The sequence below is a fragment of the Abrus precatorius genome, unplaced genomic scaffold (genome assembly GCF_003935025.1).
Source record: "Abrus precatorius isolate BTA unplaced genomic scaffold, Abrus_2018 Scaffold3, whole genome shotgun sequence".
Taxonomy (NCBI): Eukaryota; Viridiplantae; Streptophyta; class Magnoliopsida; order Fabales; family Fabaceae; genus Abrus; species Abrus precatorius.
The window spans coordinates 13217626-13242287 of NW_020874373.1; the positions used below are offsets into that span (position 1 = coordinate 13217626).

At 31.6% G+C, this 24662-nt stretch overlaps 1 protein-coding gene and 1 pseudogene across 1 annotated transcript; both read right to left on the reverse strand.

Moving 5' to 3' along the window:
• Window positions 1-1310: 1310 nt before the first annotated feature.
• On the reverse strand, window positions 1311-2999 carry LOC113863176 (abrin-a-like). The gene has a single exon (XM_027496643.1). The coding sequence runs from the start codon at window positions 2991-2993 to the stop codon at window positions 1311-1313; it is 1683 nt and encodes a 560-aa protein (XP_027352444.1). The 5' UTR covers window positions 2994-2999.
• A 17792-nt stretch (window positions 3000-20791) lies between these two features.
• The window catches only part of LOC113860753, a 70917-nt pseudogene continuing 67046 nt past the window's right edge, over window positions 20792-24662 (reverse strand).

Consider the following 24662-nt stretch of genomic DNA (forward strand, 5'->3'; position numbering starts at 1 on the left):
TAAAATTGTCTTTAAATAATTAAGAGTGAGAGTAAAACACTAAATTTAGAAAGAATTGTGATTTGAGTTTATGTTATTTCATTTAAAACTAATTGTACATTTCATTTTTTGTGAGTGATTCATGTCAAATTCAAGAAATCATTGTGTGTGGTGTTGTCAATTATACATGTGACAGTTCTATAGTTTCGTGGATATAAAACTAGGTGGTCTTTTGTGGAAGAAAGTTAAAAACATGTAATTTCATTGGATAATTTGCTCGAGGAGAAAACAAAATTGTGCAGCGTTCCATATATCGGTTCAAGTTTCACTCGACCTTTGTGCTCCTAATATTCTTCTATTGTGGTTAGAAAATGTACGAATCATGACTGAATCAATATTCATTGTTATTAAAGAACATCTCAACAATGAAATATGCACCGTGAACTTGTGTTTTTTTCCTTTTTAATTTTTTTGACATAAATTAAAATTCAAATAAATCATTTCTTTCCATTATTAGGTGGTCTTACACCTCTTATCGACAAAAACTATGGACTAAACAAAATATGACATTCAAATTATCCGTGGATATGCATTTTTCAATGAGAGATATTAATTGCAATGGAAACTCTACATTTCCTTTAAAATTGGCTAGAGTAGCCTCTACCTTCCTTAATTCTTTTTTTCTTGAGTTCTTTTTTCCATGTTAAAAGGGTTGCTGGTGTATATATCCAAGATTTATATTAATTGTAGGTTTATTGTAGATTACTCTGTAAATTTTAATTTTGTAATTTTGATGTAAAGGAACTAGGTATGTTCTGATTATATTCAGTTTGTTATATTATATATCTAATTGCTACATAATTTGTTAAATGGAAGAATGAAGAACTAGCCTTGGAATTGAATCTTTTGTATTTAGGTTTATTTTGGTCGCTAATTTTCTAAGAAAATTGGTCCATCGCTAAATGAGTATATAAATAATACATTCGATCTTTAAATTAGTTATATAAACAAAAAAATTATTTGGTGACTAAAAGTATTCACTGAATGACAGATCTTCTTGCTTTGAAACTGAATCCCCGGTATCTAGCTTTATATTTCGGTTCTCTGATTATGATTTTAGCTTTCCAATTTAATCGATTTAACTGGTTAGATTCTAAAATGCATTTTGATTTGAAGCAATCTAGATTCTCTTTATTGATCACATGATCGCCTAGGGTCTTGCTAAAACCATTGCAAGGCAGCATAAGCTTATGACTGCTTTTGCACAACGATAGATACCGTCACTTATTTAAACATTAGAGGCAGACAGCATTTGGTTAGGCGGGAAGCCCTTAAAACAAAGTAAGCCATATTTGGTTAGGGTTACCAGTGTACGGCCAAAGTATTATCTCTTTAAGACTTGGATCAGAGCGTCTCACATCCATCACCATGTCGTCAGATAAACTACAAATGGTACCATCGATTTTAAACACCCATCGTTGACTAGCCCATGCACTGCTACAACCCATAATGACAATGGTAGCTCCTTGGTTGTGTGCTCCAGAAGTTAAACAGTTGTTTGTAGATTGCACTGAACGTATAGAACCATCTGGGTAAAGTGCCCATTGCTGCTCTTTCTTGTTGCTGTCACAGTCAGCCAGCCACACTTTACTTCCGTGAGCTTCCATGCAGAGATCCAAATACCCAACGATTGAAGTTACGAAAGGGCTTGTGTCATTGCCTGTACGCCAGCCCTGCCGCATTCGATAATCGTTCGTTTGCACGGTGAGTGTCCCTCCTATGCTACTAGATTCAGCACTCAAGACCAAGCCTGACCTTGGATTGATAATGGTTCCATTGTCCCATATTTCCCAATAAGTGGCCTCTGGTATTGCTGAGGTGCAATCATATATCATGACATAATTTCCTGGAGCATAACCATAAGTGGTTAAACACTTCCCCTTGGACCTTATCGTCTTGTCACGTTTCAAGGTCCACAGTTGGTTCTCTTGAAGCTGGTCTCCGCATTTCCAAAATATGATAGGATTGCCATTGTCATAGGCATTGTCAGAAACATCCACGCACATTCCATCGCGACCACTAATGCGCACGGTGGGTTCAACAGGAACGCAAGTGTCTGATTTTTCCACAATTGATCTTATTAATAGAGGTGATTGGTTTGCATTTGGCGGATTGCAGACAAAAAGCATCAATGCTAGAACTGCAACTGTTGGGTGTGACAAGGAATCTACGATAACAGGTCGGTCATTAATACTTCTTAAGGTGACCGCATTTGGAAAAGTATCTTGCACGGATTGTTGAACACCTCCTGACAGACGATCCCAATTGTTCTCCAAACTTATCATGGCACGATCTGGTTGAAATGCCGTATTCGTTCGGATGCTGACACCAACCCGGTTTGCTATGTACCTGAATCGAGCTGCTTCTGAAACCATTTGAATTATCACGATCAGGGTACGAGCTTTTTCTTCATCGTTACTGGACCCACTTCGTAGAAATGATATCGCATGTATCAAGGCCTGTACTCCCAGGGGTATTTGCTGTCTAGACTGATGAGCCCAGCTCGCTAGGTCACCGTAAGTACTATTAAAAGGAAGTGAGTACTGGTCCGTGCCAGTGAAAAGGTAGTCAGATGCAGATTTTGGGGCATCACGGAGAAAATAGGACTGAGTTCCTGCTCGGTATGCTATAACATATGCATTAGTCACATCGATGCCTACTTCGATAGATACCGTGTCCGAGTTTGAGAGTTCGACTGTAATATATCGATGTCTTTCTTCCACTGTAGTTCGATCTCGAAGCACAGGTATGTCATGTATCAGCCCACCTGTTAGTCTCTCTCGAAGCGCTTCCATGAACTGCTTAAAGCTTTTTGAAGTGGCACCTTCAGTAGTAAATTTAATGGGGTCCTCATTTGTTGCTACTGGAGGATCGGCTCTTGCGGCACATCTTAGTGCAGAGAATGAACAAGCGCATGCAATACATAAAATCAGTAGCTTCAAAATTTCGTCCATTTGAAACTGCAAGAAGTTGCACCAAATTTTAGCAATAAGATGTAATCAAAACTAAACTAAAAGCAGTAGTTGAAATTTAAAATCATCTTACTCATAAAATCTAAAATCTGTAAGCTTACATACCTGGACCTAAACGGAGAGCGAAGCTGGTTGATCCCACTCCTAGTCAAATAAGGATGCTGTGCAATGTTTGGTGTGGCTTGAAAGTTGTCGAGTCGTTGTGCCTTTTATAGGTGTGTGAATTTGTGTTGATCTTAATAATAATAATAATTCCGATGCAATTGCTCACGTGAAATATATGTATATATATCACCGACTCACCGTCTATTCTCTTGCTCACGGGAAAGCCTGCTCACAAGAAGCGTCCAAATGGCAAAGTATTGTACTACAGGAATCTTATATGATGCACATTTAGGCAAACAAATGCAGGAAAGGTGACTCATCTTGCTTAGTGAAAAAATAATAAAAAATAAATTTCGCACCAAAAAAAGATTCTAAATTAAGAAAGTGACAATTTTGTTTTATTTTGATGATTACTTTTTAAAAAATATTTAAAAAAATTGGATTATTATTTTATTTTAGGATTCCCACGTGTTTCTTGCTGCTTTCTAACGTGGTCTAGGAAATTGCGTTATTTAGAAGATAAATTTGTCCTATGCAAAAAATTAAAATGCTATGAAACTAGAATTACAGCAAATTAATTCTACGTGAAAGACGGTAATGATTGATATACGGAAAAAAGAAATTTCCCACGTTAATGGAAGTTAAAAATTTTTTTACACTTAATTTAAATTTTTTATCTAATTTTTTACTCGAGAATTTTAAAATTATATTTCTTGATATCCAAACAAAGCACTTTTATTACAAGTAATTTAAACACTTAAAAAATTACATTTCTATTTATATATGTCAATTGTCAAATATACATCATACGTGTAATATTAGATTAAAATATAGAAACTTACTCAAAATTATATTCTATTCGACATTACATTTTGTGTATCAAAACATTGAGGCATGCTGTAGTTATAAACAATTGTCTCAATTTCATTTGAAGACATTTATGTTTTCAAGCTTTCCTCCTCTATGAAAAACAGCAAGTTAGGTTCTACTTTGAAAGCAATTAATAAATAGGAAAACAAATTATCCAATACATGATTCCACGCGGCCTATTCAAACAGATATTTCCAATTACGAAGACATGTATATACAGGAAGAAAGAATTTGGTACTAATAATTTTTTCTTACATATTTTTTAAGATTTTATTTTTTATATATTTCCATTGATACTATTTATAAATTGTTACCTAAGTAAAAAAATTATAAATATAACTTTTAAGAATTATATTGCAAAAGATAAAAAAAAATAATTATATGATAATTGAATTATAATGTAATTTTTTTTCACTTTTAAGTGTGTCTAATTTATTAACGAAAATGCATAGCTAATTAAAAAAAATTAAGTTAGTAAAATTGTTTGGTAACAATAAAAGAAACTTATAGCTTTCACGGACAAGCTTTTAAAAGTAATATCCAATTTATAACTTATAAAACAAATAATTTTATTCAATATTTACTTATTATTTTAAATAAATTATATATAAATTCTAAATTTCTCTCCTCATTTAATTCTAATACTAATTATTATATATATATATATATATATATATTTATATACACACACTATAATATAATATAATAATAGTAGAAAAAGATCTTTCATACTAGTATAAGTCTAAAAACTCTTATACTCAGTTTGAGTCTTTCATTTAACTTACATCCAACAATCAGTGAAGTAATAAATTATAACTCGTTAGATGTAAGTTAAATAAAAACCTTAGATTGAATATAAAATTTTTTAAATCTACACTAGTGTAAAAAGATATTGTCCCTATTATAATATATATTTTTTAATTAGGTTATCAGCTATATGTTGCAAAGCTTTCAACTAGTTTTACACACTATTAAAAACACATAAATTACAAACAAATTTATGGACGAATGTTTTGAAAATTATTGACAAATTTTAGATTTATAAATGAATTTACAAACGGGTTACACTCATCTATAATTTTTTTATTGGTAAATTAATATAGACATATTTCAAATCAGTCAATAAATTACAAATAGATTTCTTTATCTGTAAACTACAGACACATCTTTTCTTCAGTGTAATAAACTAAGATAATAAGCATTTCATTCAAGCTTTTCATCAAATATATTGTGTGCAAAAATAAAAGTTGAAAAAAACAACAACATATATATAATATACATAGTCCAAAATACACAAATATTGCAATAAAAAAGAAAAAAAAAATAAAGACACTTTTTACTCAAGAGATTAATGTGTATTCCAATGGTAAAAAGAATGATGCTAAGGTCTTAAAAATAAAGTAACATTTTCTCATATTAGCAACATTCTCATGTTTTAAATAAACATAAAAATAAAATGGGTATTAGACATGAGAACAAAGCAATTTACGTACCTTTAAACAAAATTAACAAGAAAATATGGTTGTGGCGAAGATTTTATCACTTGGGTGAGAGAGAAATAAAAATCGTAGAATGTTCTTAGTATTGAACGAGAAAAAAGTGATTGTTGTAAAGTAGTATATAGTACCATCGATGTGAAAAGTATTTTTTATATCAATTATATTATATAACCGAGACTGACATAGAAAGTCTCTAAATAATAAAAAAAAACTTAAATATCAATTTTTACATTGATTACTTTTAGATCCAACTTAAAAAATACTATCTACGTTAGTATGCTTCCTTTATTTGTATTGTAGAAGTGTAGATAGATTAATTGGGGCTATTTTTCATTTAAATTTAATTTAATTACATTGTATAACAATTCTAAATACCAAATAAGTATTTTGAAACTTGAAAAGTAATTTTATTTTAAAGGTTGTAAACATGGGAATGGAAATTGTTATTCTATTCCTACATATTTTATTCCATTTCAATTCTCTTCTTAACAATTTAAATTAACATTCCATTCATCAAATATGCAATATATCAATACTAAACCTGTGTCTGAATAATGTCTCAGTCAACCACCATGACGGGATGTGAGATGAGTACAAAGAAGAGAAAAATATTAAAAAAAAGAAAAAAAAATTATAAATGATAACAAAGATAAGAAAAAATGTAAATAAATATTTTTAAATTACTCATTTCAATGTGAATTGTGTTATTTCCTTTTTCTTTAGTATTTAGTATGTGATTTTTTCGGCAAATACGTATTATTTTTTATTAATTCTTTAATTTATCTAATTTTAATTTTCAACGTTTCCGTTGACATTTTTTCTATTTTTTATATATCAATGCAATAGAAGCATAATAATCATAATTTCTGTATTAAAATGCTGAGGAGATGGTCTAGCTATACAAAATTGTCTTAATTTCCTTCAAAGTATTTATGTTTTCAAGATTTTCTCTCTACACAAAGCAAGCTAGGTTCTACTTTAAAAGCAATTAAGTGAATAGGAAAACCATTTATATACGCTAATATATTTTTGTAAATGATTTTCTATATCCTATCCAAATAGTAATTTCTAATTACGAAGGCATGAATATAAATAGGAAGAAGGAAATTGGTACTAATAAATTTTTTTCATGTTTTTAATAGTTTATTTTTTATATATTGTGAGGGATAAGATTTATATATTGTTAACTAATTAATAAATTAAAAATATAACTTTTAAAGTAATTATATTACAAAAGTAAAAAAATTTAATTATATAATAATTGATAATTGAATTACAATTTTTTTGTTTTTTCTTCCAAACGTGTCTTACGAAAGTTGTATTTATTAGTGAAAATTTATAGTTAATTAAACAAATTAAGTTAATAGAATTAGAGTTATAAAAAGGGACCAAAACTCTAGAGCCAAGCCTATCTAACCTTGAAATACTCTATTTAGTCTTGCTCTTATATTAATTAAAAAAATTAAATAAATTCTAAATTATTTAGTGTATAATACGTGGATTAGGGTAGAGATACCTATGAGTTAATGATAAGTCTGTATTTTGACATAAGTTTATAGCCTATATATTTACGTGTGATTATTACTTTAGTTTTTTATATACTAATTTATATATTAATTGTGCAATTTAGCATAAGAAGGTCATAATCGGGTTTTGAGCCCAAATTATTTAAAAAATAGAGTTTTGTAACAGTGAGCATGCCAAGACTCTAGCAGTTAGAACGAGAATGCTTTGATCCACATGCAGGACCGTGCTTATGGCCGTGCACAACAATGCATACCTGTGAGAAGCCTAACTGTGAAGACATTTTAGAGTTTTCAAACCCAATTAAAAAGAGACCTTAGGGGTAGCGACTAATCATCCTGTTTTTTTTTTTTATCTTGTTTCCATCTCATCCTTTCCACGCCTTTACACATCTCTTCCACATCCTCAATCTTGGTGTTGACCAGTTATTGACGACTATTAGAGCTTCGAGAGCATGTCTTGTGATCAAGAGCTCTTTTCATCTTTTCTCTATTATAGACTCTCTTAATTCGCATTTTGCTTTTCAAGTTTTATGAATTTTTTTAGTATTGTTTTTTTCTTATATTATGTCTGGCTGAATCTATTATCAATACTAGTTTAACTGTAAATCTGATTTCCATGTAATTACCAATCATTCATACAAATACTATCAATACTCAATGGTCATGTAATATTAATATTCTTTTCTCTACATTAACATCCACAATGGTCATGCAAGATATCAATTTAAGAAAGTATAAATCATTTATGACCTTGTTAATTTAATAACGATTGGAAGAAAAAGATTGGTTTGATCCCCCAAATCCTTTGTTTTGTTTTATCCTAGAGATCTATTAACTATTTAAGGAATGATCGCTTAACGATATAATTAATTATGATTATGTTACGAGTAATCAATTCACAACATACAGTTATGCGAAATAGGATAAACACTAATCACAAACGGAAATCAAACTTAGATTCAAACATCAAAATCTCATAACCCAGCTATAGACTTAGTTACTCATGCTAAAGTAAAAAACTAAAATAATCATAAACAAAGTCACAGTCAAAAAACAAATTGCAAACTATAATGTCTCCAAGGGTTAGGGATGAGATGAGTTCTCAATCTTCAAGTACGATCGTTCAAAGTTTCAAGTTCCTCCAAGAAAGAGATGACTCAGAGGTGTGGAAGGGATGGGGTGGAAACAGTTAAAACAACATGTAAAACAGGATAAAAAAGTCTGTCTCAATCGCTGCCTCGAGGTTCCTTTTAATAAGTTTGAAAATAATAAAATCTCATCATAAATGAGCTTGCCATAGGTGAGCATGGCCGTGCTTATGGCCTTGCACGGTTGTGCATGTGGTTGACGCACTCCCATGTTGGTTGCTAGGGTATGAACATGTGATAAGTCTGTAATTAGGCCCTCTTTTATAGCCCATATACTCATATTCGATCTTTATTTTATTTGAGTTTTACACTAATTTATTTATTAATTGTGCAATTTTGTATAAAGAGGCCGCAAATATATTTTGAGTGCATTTTGGGCCCAAATTGATAGAAGATTAGAGCTTCACAGCAGTCAGCACGCCCAGCCCCTTTAAACAAGCACGAGGGTGCTTCGAGCCCATGCACGGTCGTGCTTAAGGCCTTGCACGACCATGCTCATTTGCGGAAAGCCCAATCAATTAGAGTTTTTAGGGTTTTTAAACCCTATTAAAAGGAAGACCGAAGGCACCGTCAAAAGGCATCTTGGATACACCATTTTTACATCTTGGCTTTTGCTCTGGGATATATATATCTTCCATCTTGTAACATCTTATGCTTTGTGTCATGCCTATAGTTTATCATTGAGAAAAATCTGTAGTACTTTATGAGCAGAAAGAAACCGTGTATGTACAGTAGCCCTTGATGTCAACAATGACATCATGCTGATGTCATTGGCAACATCACGCTGATGTCATCGCTTATGTCATTGGTGATCTCACGCTTACATCATTGGTGACATCATCGCTTGCATCATGCTGACATCATTGCTTACATCATGTTGACGCTGACATCATTGCTTGCATCATGCTGACATCATCACTTACATCACATTGACGCTGACATCTTCAAAAAAAATTTCTATAAATAGGGGCTTCACATGAAATTTTCATTTCTTCACTACTACCCAAGGTTCTCAAAGGTTCTAAGGTCATATCTCGCCATTTTCTCCCATACTCAACCTCCTAAACTTAGATTTCTCTTCAGACCTGTGATTCTACGTCTGTTCTAAAGGATTTCAAATAAGTTTCTCTAAGTTTGAAGTTAGATTTACCGTTCGTTTCTCTTCTTCTTCTTTTTCTTATAGATGTTCATGATGTTCTTAGGAAAAACTCCGTTCTAGAGTTAAATCTTCGGTTAAATCCTTGTAAAAGCTCTGTTTTGAGGTAAGGGGGGCTCTACTTTATCATTTTGTTATGTTTATTACTTGTATTCTCATAGATCTTGTCATGTATGTAATTATATGTGGAATAATCCTTGTTTTATGAAAAATAATCGGTGAAAAGTGAGAATAATTGGCTGTTTATGTGATTTATGATGAATACATGGTGAAAATGTGATATTATGTCCAAATAAGGCATGATAAGGTATATTGAGGATGGTTGATATGATTTTATGATTTTGTGATATGAAATATACAAAGAGATGGATGTTTCATGTTTGAATATATTGTGTTTCATGTAAAAATGATGTGTATTGTGAATATGCCATGGTTTAATGTATATGATGAAAAGTATGTGGAAATATAATGAAAAATATGTGTGAACATGATAAATGGCATATGTGAACATGTGAATATACTTGAAAGAGTATGAGATGGAAAAAGATATGATGTAAATAGTTACAGAGATACACTGGGGAAATGGAAGATGGAGACGATATGGGATATCTTGGGGAAATGCAGGGTGGTGAGTGACATTCGGGATTGTGCACGGAATATTGTGTTCGAATGCACCACATGGCCACACACTCATTTCTTGACTTGACTCCTGACCATTACCTTTGCTAAGGGGCCGTCTATTGCATGCATTGTATCCGTATTGCATTGGGCCATCCGGCGACTATTTACATGGATGTGTAAGACCTCGAGATAGAGGCATCAGATAACTGTGGCCACAGGGTGCGGTAAGCGCGGACAAAAGTAAAAGAAATTGTGAATCTATGGAATATAATCTGTGTTGAGATGAGAATATGCTTTTGTATGACACTATGATATGTAATGCCATGATGTTTTCTTTAGTCGTGATAAGATGTGTTTTCTGAAGAGTGTATATGTTATGTATGAGTGGTAAGGTAGAGACTCACCCTTACACAATATTTTTCAGGAAACCAGGATGAATAGTACTAGGCTCACATTGCATGGATTGATGAGAACTGCTATAGGACTTAGTTAATTTGAGTTATGTAATGAATATTTTCAGTTCTATAGCATTCTTTTAAAACAGTTGTAAAACTACTATTTCTTTTTATTGCTGATGAAAATTCTAGAATCTTTATTTTTCTAAAGTACTTATGAATTAATGAAATTTTACTCTATGAACCTTATATTATTTCAATGTCTCTTTCTTATTAGAGAGTTTTGAAAGAAAATTTACTTTACCATTTAAATTTTTATGAAAATTTATCATATATTGAGGAAAGAAATATAAGACGTTACATATCTCGTCTCTCTTGCATGGGATCACACTCTAGTTTTTCTATTTCTTTTCTTTATGACTTTATTCATGAATGTTTTAGTTCCTTTCTTTCTATATGAGTAACTAAGTCCATAGCTAGGGCTATAGGAACTATTGTTTATAAATTTATGGGATTTTGATATTTGAATCTTAATTTGATTTTCGTTATGTTATTAGATTTTATCCTATTGCGCTTGTTTCTTAATTCTAATTAATTATATCGTCAGGCGACCGTACCTCGATTAATTAAAAGATTTATAGGATAAAATGAGACAAAGGATTAGGTGGACCAAACCAATCTTTCTCTTTTAATCGTTTTTAAATTGACAAGTTCATAGGCTCCTTAAGCTTTCTTAAATTAATATCTTGCATGACCATTGAGGATGTTAATTTAGAGAAAAGAATATTAATATTGCATGACCATTGGGTATTAATAATATTCGTATGAATGATTGGTAATCACAAGGAAATCAAATTTAGAATTAAACAGAAAAATAACATAAAGGATTGAATGAAAAATCTCATACGCCCTAGGTTCCTCTCTGATAAGTTCAACCAAGACGTGCATTGTATTCCTTGCTCTTAGTTTTATATTTGATTTTATAAATTTTGGTTTTAATTAATCTCATATCTTCGAAGCTTAAACAATTGAATTAGGAATTTTTTAGTAACTGGAAAACAATCCTTGTGGGATGATATTTCGAGAACTTAATTTAAGAACTCTTTATTACTTCTCGACGGGTACACTTGCCCTTCGAACAAGTTTTTGACTAACTATAGCGAAGCCTTATTTTCAAATCAATTTGGGCAAAAAATGCACCAAAAACTCAATTGTAGTCTTCTCATATTAATATATAAATTAGTGTAAAACCAAAGTAAAATCATGATCATTCATCAATATATAAGCTATAAAAATATGTCAAAATACAGATTTATCACCTTGCATGACCATTGGAGGTGATAGCTTACAAAAAATATTGTTAACATTGCTGATAAATGTTTTCTATACTTGGTTTTACATTATAATTCATGAATAATAATTGAGATTTTTGAGCTATTCATTGAGAAAATTTATTATTAAGTATATTTTATTCATATTTCAGGAAAAAAGATCAAGAAGTGAGAGCTTAAAGGATATTGGGAATTGAAGCAAGAAAAGAACCAGAGATATACACAGGCAAATACATGGCCGTGTACATGAATGTGTATCTCACTGGTTGCATAAATCAAGCACATAATCAAAACAAAGATATACACGGGCAAGTACATGGCCATGTACATGAATATGTATCTTACTGGTCGTGTCAATTGAAGTGCATCATCAAAACCAGATATGTACACGGTCAAAGTACATGGCCGTGTACATGAGTGTGTACTTCTTAGAAAAGCTATGAAGGGCAATTCTTAGAGGTCAGAGATGTACACGGTCAAAGTACATGGCCGTGTACTTTTCAAGAAAGCTATGAAGGGCAATTGTTAGATACCAGAGATGTACATGGCCAAAGTACATGGCTATGTACTTTGAACATGTGTCTGAATTTAAACTTCTGTAAGAAGATGAGCCCTTGGACAATTCATATAAAAGGGAACTTGGCACAGAAACCTAAGGGAGACAGTTCTAGGAAAAGAAGAAGTCAGTAACAGTTGGAGAATGGAATCGAACTCTTTAATTTCTTTCTTTTGTAATTTTAGTTTCGAGATGTTTAGGTTTTAATTTTTCTTTGAGTATATAGACGTAATGAATCCTATGTGATCAAATCTTCTAGAATTCTTCTTAATGCTATTTTATGTTTTCTTCTCTTGGGTTTAATTGAGTAGTATCAATTGTTTTCTATCTTGTTTTCTTGTTTGAATTTGAGTAAAATTCCTGCATGAAATTAACATTGCTCAATTAAAAGGACTTGAATGTATTTCTAGAGATAGAAAGAGGTAAGTTTTCTGTAGGAATAACCCTAATTATGGAATTCATAATAAACCTAATGTAACCTAGGGGTATTAATTAAGGAGGAGATTCCGATTGATCAACCGAGGGTTAGTAATCATTATCCTTGAGAAAGGTATTGGTTTAATTCAAAAATTTCTCCAGCGATAAGGGATTAGAACTAAGTAGTTGAAGGAGAATTTTAGTTATTTGGATACTTAGGAGGATTTACAATCTAGATACTCGCTTATTTCTCTTGAATACACTTAGTCATATTTTTATTTCAGTAATTTTATCAACAAAATTTTCTTTTCATTTTCATTAACAATTGCGTAATTAAGGATCAATTCGTAATAACAGTTCCTGTAGATACGACACTTGATACTCTATTTTTCATAATACTACTATGACAATGGGTACACTTGCCCAGTAGTCAATTTTTACACATCAATTGCATAACTATTGGGTGTTAATAAATTTAATATAAGTGATTAGCAATTATAGAGAAACTGAAATTAGAATTAATCTAAAAGAGAAGATAAAGAATTGTAAAGATGAAACTATATATTGTAGTTTTTTCTTGATTAGTTTATTGTCAAAGGTTATGCTATTTTAATTCTACAATTAAATCCTTGTTTTTATTTGATTTAGCATCTTTTAAGCTCAAACAATTGAATTAAAAAATTCTTGATAATTGAAAACAATCCTTGTGGGACGATATTTCAAGAACTTATTTTAGAATCCTTTATTATTTTTCGATGGTTACACTTGCCCACGAATAGTTAGCCTCACACTAAAACTACTTCCAAATCTTACCCAAAGTGATAGCAATTCAATTCCAATTATCAAATCAACCCTAATTTTAATTCTCCAAATCCAAAGTTGCGCTCAATTCTTGCTTAATTTGCAAAGCTTTGAAGCGAGGAGTTGGAACGTGCAAGGTTATTACAAGCTGAAGAGAAAAAGAGCTTAGTTCAATTTCATTCTAATACAAGTTTCAATTTTTGACCAAGAGTCAGGTCTTTTACTTCACCCTTTCTTCTTGAAAATTTGATCGAATGTTTGAATTTTTGTGAAGGTTTTCGACTAAATGTTTAAGATTTGTATATTAACATATAGTTTGATGAAGTGAAATGACACATAAGTCCTTTTCCATTTGATCTATTGACATTAATGGTACTTTTCTGAGTTATTTTAGTGTTTAGGCATTATTGTGTATTATGTGACTTAAGAAGTGGACGTCCTTTTTGCTTTATTACTTTATTTTCTATTTTGTGCTTACAACCTAATTTATGAGATTTTTTTTCTAGGTTGATAGAAAAAACTATGTTTGGGAGCTTGTTTACATGTGATTTCTTTTGAACAAAAGGAGATTTTTCTAGTACATTAATGAGTAATATTTTTATTCCATACTTTAAGCTTTTCTATAATTTAATAACTTTTTAAATGTACTTAATCAATTAATTTTAATTATTTTAATAAAAAATTCATTAATTAAGCTCTATTAGAAAATCTTCCTTAATTTTATTATTTTGACCACTCTGACCTCTGCTCATTGTTTCTGTGATATCCTTTTCTAGAGGTTGAATTTTGAGGAAATTCTTGTTTCTATAAAAAGCTGATTCACAGAGTTTTAATTTGATATATCATTTGTAAATTTTGGTTAAGCATAGTTACTTTCAATGCAGAAAGTGAGTATTTCAGAGACTTAGGGAGTAAAGCTTGATAAGCGTAGCTACTTTTAGAAGCAAAGTAAGCATTTGAAAGGTTTTGTAGAAGGCATTTGGTGCACGTAATCACTCTTGGTATCAAGAATGAACCTTCCAATGACTTAGAAACATGAAGATTAGTGCATATAGCCATTTTCACCACCAAAAGTGAACATTGCAAGGGCTTTAAGATGAGAAAAAACATGCACATGATCACTCTTAGTGCAAAAAGTGGAAGTTCCATAGAGCTTTGCTTGAGAAAGACCTAGCGTAATCACTTTCAGTGCAAAAAAAAGAGTATTCTAGAGACTTCAATTGTGAGAATAGGTTGTGCATGATGTAACGCCCCAAATTTTGTAATATGATTTAATTGTATGTAAATATGGGTGGATGCGTGTTTTGCCACGTGTTGGCATATTGATTTACTTGATGGTGATGCGAATATATGTATTTGCGTATTTTGATGTGTGAATAAGTGTGTGGATATATATATATATATATATATATATATATATATATATATATATTGGTTTGCGGCTGGAATTAGAATGAAGGAAAAATAGGCTAAGTCCTAGTGCAGGGCATTCTCGCTATAGTGAGAGGTCCTTAGGAGAAAGGCATGCGTCTATCGCCTTCTCGCTATAGCGAGAGATGTTTCATTGTAGCGACAGAGAGACAGTTTATGGTGCATTTCTGGGTGCAATCTCGCTGTAGCGAGAGGGTCTCGCTACAGCGAGATTCTACAGAAACCAGATTGTAGATTTGTCTGAGTTTTTTTGCTGTAGCAACAGAGGGCGTCGCTGCAGCGAAAAGTGTCTCACAGCGTGTTATGACCAGAGGGGTATTTGAAGGGTTAGGATTCGAGGAAAGGGGTATTTCATGATTTCCCTTCTCCCATTTCGCGATTCTCTCTACCCCAAGCCTATCCCTACCGATTGAATCCCCTCCAAGGCCATTTGAAAGCTAGATTGAAGGTTGGAGACACGTTTGGAGCTCTTGGAGGGACAAAATCCGTGTGGGGAGCCGTTTCTACCATTACATTGAGTTAGGTCTTTGTTTTGAGGTAAGGGGAGGACTCTATCCTAGCTTGTGTTTGTTAGAACCTTGTTTGCTTGGTTGGGTATGACAATGTGACGAAAATAGGATGTAGAAATATGTATATTGATGGATTGTACGAATTGGGCTGGGTCCGGAGGTACCCGACCTTCGGCATATTGTGCGAATGATATTGGGTGTAATAGAATAATTTGATTGTGGTAGAAATTGTGTGAAAAGGTGATGTCGTGTGTAATAGAGATGAGAATGTGAGAAATTGTAGATATACATGTATGGACATACCATTGAGTAATAATTGAATAACGTGAATGGTTGAAAAATGGGTGTGAATGGCATGTTGAATGTGATTGTGGTATGTTAGATGTTGGAACTATGAATGGTTCAACGATACACTGGGGGTGTGGAAGATGGGGCGGTAGAAATACCTTGGAGAAGAGAGGGTGGTGGTGACACCAACAGTGAGCGTGGGTGCACCACAGACCACACACTCTCTTCCTGACTCGGCCTCTGACTAACACTTTTGCCTGGGGGGCTTAATACCACACACGTTGTATCCGTGGAATGGGAGCGATTTGGGCGACCATCCATAGTATGAATTGAGTAAGTCCCTGAGGTTGAGGGCATCAGGAATTTATGATCACAGTGCCACAGTGAGCATGACTATGTGCAGTGAGCGCACGTATGTTTATGTGTATGTGTGGATTGGTTGTTGGTGCAGTGAGCGCACCCGTTGTAATTAGAAATGGAATGTATTGTATTTATTGTTGTATGAATTGAATGAGATTAGAAACATGTGAAATAGGGTAGGTGAGGCTTTATACTTATTGTGTGTTCATGCTAGTGTAGAGGACTCACCCTTACGTTTATTTTTCAGGTAACCAAGACGATCAGTACTGGACTCCTTGAAGGATGGATGAAACTGTTATAGGACTTAGAAATTTACTTTAAAAATTTGATGTATATTTTAGTCCTATAGCAAGTAATGATGCAAATTGTAATCCATTCCTATTTTAAAATATTTTATGAAAACCGTGCTTTGAACTATTGTTTGAATGAAAATTTTTATTATGTCAAACTCTACAAAAATCTATTTATTTAGAATTAAATTATAAGGTGTTACACGTGACTACTTTGTGCATGAAAAATGATTACTCCATAAGTGCAGAAACCTTATAAATAGCCTTAAACTCGAATTTTAAAGGGTTTTTTTCTCATTTTTTTTCTTTTTTACACTCTTAGAGAGATAAAGAGAGAGATTTGGGAGTGAATTTCAAGGCTCAACTCTATACTTTTATTCTTTTTAATCTTTCTTCTACTTTTCTTTGAATTTTCATTCTACTTTTTTCTGTAATTCTAAATTTTACTATAATAGAAATTTAAACCTTTGGATTAATTCACTGAATTAACATTCTAATCATAGGAATTTGAGGTATGATCTTAAATTGTTTCGAATTTCTTGACCTAATCTTCTTCTTCTCTTAATTTTATGCATAATTTTGATTGATTGATGTTAATTGCTTAATTAAATATCTAATTGAATTACACATGAGATTCTTAATATACATGTAATTCAAATTTTGTTAGGTGCTTATCTCACAAGATTTAAATTGAACTAAGAGAGAATTCATAAGATTGTGTACTTGAAATGTTAATCTTCTATCAAGAATTGCTTAACTTCTTGATCTAAGCTAAACATTCATCCAAAATATTAATTTTGCAGTAATTCCTAATTGAAGTTAGGTTTTGATAGTTGAAAAACATAATTTAAATCCACTGAAAAATTCTAGATTAGATTGTTAATTAGTGGATTAATTAATTACTTGAATTTTATCTAATTCAATTTTTTTAATTTTATTTGATCAAATTAAATTGAAAATAACTCTGAGTCTGAATATAATGCATAGAAAGTATTTGATATTCAATCAATATCCAATGATCCTTAGGATTAAGTTAGCTTAACCTAACTATTACATTTTGTGTATCAAAATGTTGAGGCAGGGTCGAGCAAAGAATTGTCTCAATTTCCTTTGAAGACATTTATGTTTTCAAGCTTTTCTCCACAAATAAAGCAAGTTAGGTTCTACTTTAAAAGCAATTTATCCAAAACAATATTCTACGAGACCTGTTCAAATAGATATTTCCAATTACAAAGAAAAAAAATATATATATATATATATATGGAGAGAGAGAGAGGAACAAAGAGATTGGTACTTTAAAAGTACTTGTTACAATTTGAAATGTTCATTGAAACGACGACACACAACCGCTCATTGGTGTCTTTTTTTACTGTGTTTATGTCACCAAATTATCTCACTTTAGATTCCTTATTATGTCACCCAATGTTTTGGTTAATCATATTCATCTACATTATCCACCTTGACCTAAGCCTATTAGGACCCAACAAAAATCCTCATGATATGTCTTTGCATGTGCATAGAGAATGAAAATCTTAAAATATTATCAATGCTATAGTAATATATCATAACTTGAGTTAACAGTTAAAGTAAACATTATCCTTAAACACATAAGAGTGAAAGTGAAACACTAAATTTAGAAAGTAATGTGACTTGGGTTTATATTTTTTATTGAAAGCTGCTTGCACATTTATTTTTGTAAGTGATTCATGTCAAATTCAAGAAATCAATGTATGTTCTCAATGGATGATGCATGTGACAATTCTATGATTTTGAAGATCTAGTACCTGCTAATCTTTTATGGAAGAAAATTGAAAACAAATAATTTCATTGCACATGAAACTTCTGTATTATTTCATAATATAATCTTCTTTTATGAGCTTTGTTAATTAGCTCGAAGACAAACAAACTTGAACAATGCTAGAAATATATGAATCATGACTAACATCAGTATTCAATTGTCATTGAAAAAGATTACGATCTTAACAATAAAATATGCACCATAAACTTGCATATATATATATATATATATATATATATATATATATATACTAACAACAACAAACTGAATATAACCTCAATATACCTAGTTAAAAGAATTGAAAAAAAGAAAACAGAATTAGGAAAGGGAGAAGCTACTCTTGTAGAATTTGCATTCCAATGCACTCTGAAAAATACTTATCCACGGATAATTTGAATGTCATATTTAGTTTTAGTTTAGTGCATAGTTTTTGGCAAGAGGTACAAGACCACCATATATATATATATATATATATATATATATATATATAATTTGTTAATGGAAGAATATATCTAGTTTGGAATTAGATCACTTTTATCTAGCTTTATTTTGGTCAATGTTTTTCTTTTTATTTTTATTTTACTCATTGATTTTCTTAAAAAATTAGGTTCTTGGTCACTTAAAGATAAAATATAATTGATAAACAAATAATATATCTTTAAATTGGTCTTTAACAAAAAGAAATTAATTATTAAAAATGATAAAACAATTATTTTCTTAGAGTACTTTGAAACTAAATCCTTAGTATTTAGCTTTATTTCGGTGCTCTAATATGATTTTAGCTTTCCAATTTTATCGATTTAACAAGTTAGGTTCTAAAATATATTTATAATTAGAAGCAATCTTTCTTTTTCAATCGTCATTAAATTAAAAAGTTCATAGATATTTTATGTTTTCTTGATTTAATATCTTGCATGATAATTGTAGATGTTAGTTTAGAAAAAAAAATGTTAATATTCTACGACCATTGATTATTGATAGTAATTGTATGAATGATTAATAATCATAAAGAAATCAAACTTATAATTAAACGAAAAAATAACATAAAAGATTGAATAAGAAAACTCATATAACTTAGGTTCCTTTCCGATAAGTTCAACAAAGTGCATTTTATCTCTTTTTAATTTTATAAATTCTTGTTTTAATTAATATCATATCTTTTATGCTCAAATAATTGAATTAGAAATTTCTTAGTAATTGCAAAACTATCTTTGAAGGATGATTCGGGAGTTTAATTAAATAACTCTTTATTACTTTTCAACGGATAAACTTGTCCACCAAATAATATTCAATAAAGAAATAATGTGAAAAATACAAATAAGTTACACACTTTACTTAAATCCTAGAGGTCACTTTATTGGTGTCTACCCTCAAACTCTCTCAAATAAACAAAGAGAAGATATAAGAAGCAAATATATATCTCGGAGAAATGCACTAGGCCATTTGATCACTTGCAAAACGAACTAATATAACTGCTCAGTGAAAGTAACTTTGGAGAGTGGTTACATAATAATTGTTCTCACAAATGTGACAATGATAATTATGCGTCATTGAAAGTTCATACGAAATTTTTTAATAGAATTCTCCTTTGCCGTTATGCTAGTAACTCGTGGAAGAGAAAGAGAAAGAGACGGAGAATTTCTCCAAAAGATTTACTGATTCTGAACATCTCATATTATATTTATAAGTACTTAACCCTAATCCTTTCTAACATATTGCAGCTAAATTTACTTTTATCTAATTTAATTCATTATATGGCCAATTTTTAGAGGTGAAAAATGTTCTGAAGTATAGTACTTACTATATTCTTATTTTACTTCAAGTAAATTTATTGTATGCTTGTGATAGTTCATTTTAGTGATTTTATATATGGTGAACTCTTTTACGACTCTTTCTAGAATGTTATCAAAGTTATTACTATCTCAGTGCCAAGTTCATTAGTTACTTGCTCAGTGCTGACGCACGCTGTGTATACCTTCATCATCATAAGCAAATAAGGATGCGATTTTACTGACATTTTCACCATTTTCATTGCACCTGCTTGAATTCAATTATCTAACATTCTATGAATATATTGCCCTGTTTCAGTATTATAACAAGTTTTTCTTAACAATTATTGAATCAAAACTAAAGTCTCTGATTAGGTTGATCGTAGAAGCTAGCCCAGCATGTGAAGGAAAATCTTTATCTAAGTCTTAAGTGGTAACCCATGAAATTTCCCCTCTTTTTTGGTAACTTTTAATTGAACTTTTGTTGTCATGAAGGTTGTTATGATGATTTAATTTTGTATGTTTGAAGGGAAGGAACTAGGTATATTCATGTTATATTCAGTTTGTTATATTGTATATCCAATTGCTACATAATTTGTTAATTGGAGGAATGAAGATCTAGCTTTGGAACTAAATCCCCGGGCTCTAATTATGATTTAGCTTTCCAATTGTTTTGATTTTATCCAGTTAGGTTCTAAAATATATTTTGACTTGAAGCAATCTGGTTTCTCTTTATTGATCACTTGATGGCGTAGGGTCTTGCTAAAATATAAATTTATTATTTAAGCACATTAGAAAGATTACAAGGCAGCATGAAGCTCATGACTGTTTTTGCACATCGATGGATACCATCACTTATTTAAACATTACACACAGACAGATAGCATTTGTCTCCTCAGAGATGAAGCCATTAAAACAAAGTAAGCCATATTTGGTTAGATTTACCATGGTACGGATGAAGTATTATCTCTTTAAGACTTGGATCAGAGCGTTTCACATCCATCACCATGTCGTCATATAAATTATAAATGCTACCGTCATTTTTAAACAACCATCTTTGACTAGCCCATCCATTGCTGCAACCCATCAGGAGAATGGGAGATCCTTGTTTGTGGTCTTTATAAGTTAAACAGTTGTTTGTATTTTGCACTGAACGTATAGACCCATCTGTGTAAAGTGCCCATTGCTGCTCCTCCTTATTGTTATCACAGTCAGCCAGCCACACATTATTTCCCTGAGCTTGCATGCAGAGATCCGAATACCCAGCGATTGAAGTTACGAAAGGGCTTGTGTTATTGCCCGTACGCCAGCCCTGTCGCATTAGATATTCGTTCGTTTGCACGATGAGTTCATAGCCATTGTCTCTAGCTTTTGCAGTCAAGGCCAAGGCAGACTTTGGATTGATAATAGTTCCATTGTCCCATATTTCCCAATAAGTGGCCTCTCGTTCTGCCAAGGTACAATCATATATCACGACCGAATCCCCTGAAGCATAACCTTTGGTGGTTAAACACTTCCCCTTGGACCTTATCGTCTTGTCAAGTTTCAAGGTCCACAGCTGGTAATCCTCAAGCTTGTCTTTGCATTTATACATTATGATGGGATGGCCATCGTTATAGACTTCGTTAGCAACATCCAAGCACAGCCCATCTCGACCACCAATGCGCACAGTTGGCTCATAATGGTAGCTGCACACCTGTGATTTTTCAACAATTGATCTTATTAGCAGAGGTGATTGGTTTGCATTTGGCGGATTGCAGACAAAAAGCATTAATGCTAGAACTGCAACTGTTGGGTGTGACAAGGAATCTACAATAACAGGTTGGCGATTAATACTTGATAAAATGACATTATTTGGAAAAGTATCTTGCACTGATTGTTGAACACCTCCTGACAGATTATCCCAATTGTTCTCCAAACTTAACATGGTAGGATTTGGTTGAAAGGCCGTACCAGTTCGGATGCTGACACCAACCCGGTTTGATATGTACCTGTATCGAGCTGCTTCTGAAGCCATTTGGATTATCACGATCAGGGTACGAGCTTTTTCTTCATCGTTACTGGCCCCACTTTGTAGAAACGATATCGCATGTGTCAAGGCCTGTAACCCTAGACTTATTTGCTCTCTTGTCTGATGAGCCCATCTCTCTAGATCACCATAACTACCATCAAAACAAAGTGAGTACCGCTGCGTGCCAGGGAAAAGGTAGGTAGATGCAGATGCTGGGGCATCACGAAGGAAATAGGATTGACTTCCTGCTCGGTATGCTACAACATATGCATTGGTCACATCGATACCTACTTCAATAGATTCCCTCTCCGAGTTTGAGAGTTCGACTGTAATATATCGATTTCTTTCTTCCACTGTTGTTGGATCTCGAAGCACAGGTATGTCGTGTATCAGCCCACCTGTTAGTCTCTGTCGAAGCGCTTCAATGAACTGTTCGTAGCTTTGTGAAGTGGCACCTTCAGTAGTAAATTTAATGGGCTGGTCCTGATTTGTTGCTACCGGAGGATAGGTTCTTGCGGCATCTCAGTGCAGAGAATGAACAAGTCCATGCAAGACATAAAATCAGTAGCTTCAAAGTTTTGTCCATTTGAAACTGCATGCAGTTGCACCAAATTTTAGCAAAAGATGTAATGAAAACTGAAAGAAGTAATTCAAATTTTAAACCTGAACCTAACCGTAGAGCGAACCTTGTTGATCCGACTTGCAGTAAAATAAAGGATGCTGTGCAATGTTTGGTGTGGCTTGAAAGTTGTGGAGTCACTGTGCCTTTTATAGGCAGAGGGATCTTGGACCATTGGTACCACCTCAGAATAAAAATAAAGCCTGTTTTTGGAGCATTAGTCTGATTTGGACAGAGTGCATAAGTTACCTAACAATTTTGGCAGCAATGGTTGGGACCGCATGATATATAAACATCACCGTTTAGGCCAGCCAGCGGTTGCTCTTGCTCACCTGAAAGCCTGGCATGAGATACATATATAGACATCACCGTTTCGAAAGAAATCAGCACCGAAAGAATACTACAGGAATCTTTTACCACAAAGGGTTAGGATATCCACGAAGAAGCTTCAATGGAGTGATTTGCAGCGAAAACAAGAGATTAATAGAAGAAAAATAATAAATAATGAAAGAAAAAAGTAATTCATGTAACAAGGATACAACCCACATTATGAGAGGAATTTATAATTCTAATCTCTTTTAGTGTAATTTCAAACTCTCTTGTAAAATGCCTAAAACCAAATACTCCACATGATTCCTTTGACTCTTGAAAAGAAGTATAGTTACAGATTTCAAAATAATTTATGAAATAATTTTATGACTTTGGACTAACTATATCCATATTTTCACATGATGACTAAGATATATATCTACATTTAAAAAATAAAACCACTTTTATCTCGAACTATAGACTCGTATACTTTGCTATTATTCAAGAGATTACACGGATCACGTCTTGAGTTTACTCATCCTTTAGAGATATTGGTCGACAAAATTCAACATGAATTTCAAAATGAAATAAACAAATATTGAATGGATTAAAAATTTATTTTTATCGCAAAATCTAAAATAAAAACATCAAGTCGAAAAAGAGGCTCTGCTTTTACAAGAGAAATAAAAAAAAATATGATTGAATTAGTGTGATAGAAGAATATTTGAATGCCATAAAGAGTGTTATGATAAAGATAAGAATTAAAAAAGAAAGTATTAACAATGGAAGTATGTAGCGACAAACAACGATATCAAAAGCAAAATGTTCCAAGGACAATAATTGCCACCAGCAGACAATCAATTCAACATTAAAAAAGTTGTATTTTTTTTTGTAATCTTATTTATGAAAAAATAATTATTCTATTCATTAAAATTAATAAAACGTACTTGTATATCATAAATTTATATTTTATTTTAAAAATATTAATAATATTAAATAGTTAAATTAATATATTATTTATTCACTATTTTTAACATGTACATAATTACATAAATAAGAAATTATAAATAAAAATTGTTTACTTGAAAGTATAAAACTCAATGCAGTTAAATGCATTTAATATCATTAAATATTATAATTTTTAATAAAAATACAATTTTATATTATATAAAATGTTGTAAATGTTAGAAAAACTATTATATATTAATAAATAAATATTATCCATTTATATTGGACAAAGGATAGGATATAAATTTTGTAATAAATAGAGATATAAAAGAACTTAGCAATTAATGTATTTAAAAAAAATATTTTTTATAATTAAGCTAAGGTTAAAAATATAATTTTTTTAAGCATTTAAATTTTGAACTAGGTTTAGGTGCAGTTGGGTTCCACATAAAGTTTAAGTATTTACACCACAGGTGATGCATGATTCTCTTTTCTCTAAAGCTAATCTTATTATAGAAGGAGACTAAATCATATTTTTAAAAACAATAAATGTATTTTTTGTAAAAAGAAGATAGAGAATATTGTTTATTTATTCATAAATTGTAGTTTTGTAAAGTCTATTTGGGAGGATATTTCAGCTTAGTTGAACTGTTTGCTATGCTCTTATTTTTCCTTAGTATATAATGTCATTGATTTTTCTGAGTTGCTATCGGGTAGGAAACAATGGAAAGTTGTCACTTTGGTTAATTATTTGGAACTTGACATTGTAGTGTATTTACAAACATAAAAATTAAATTATTTTTTCTAATCATGAATTGGATCCCCTAAAAGTGATAGAGGTGATTAAATTGAAGACATGACAAGCACTTACAGCTAAAACAATATGTTTCTCAT

Bases quoted from the DNA above. Each gene is read 5' to 3' on its own strand.
- LOC113863176 (XM_027496643.1), bottom strand. From the start codon at position 2,993: ATGGACGAAATTTTGAAGCTACTGATTTTATGTATTGCATGCGCTTGT.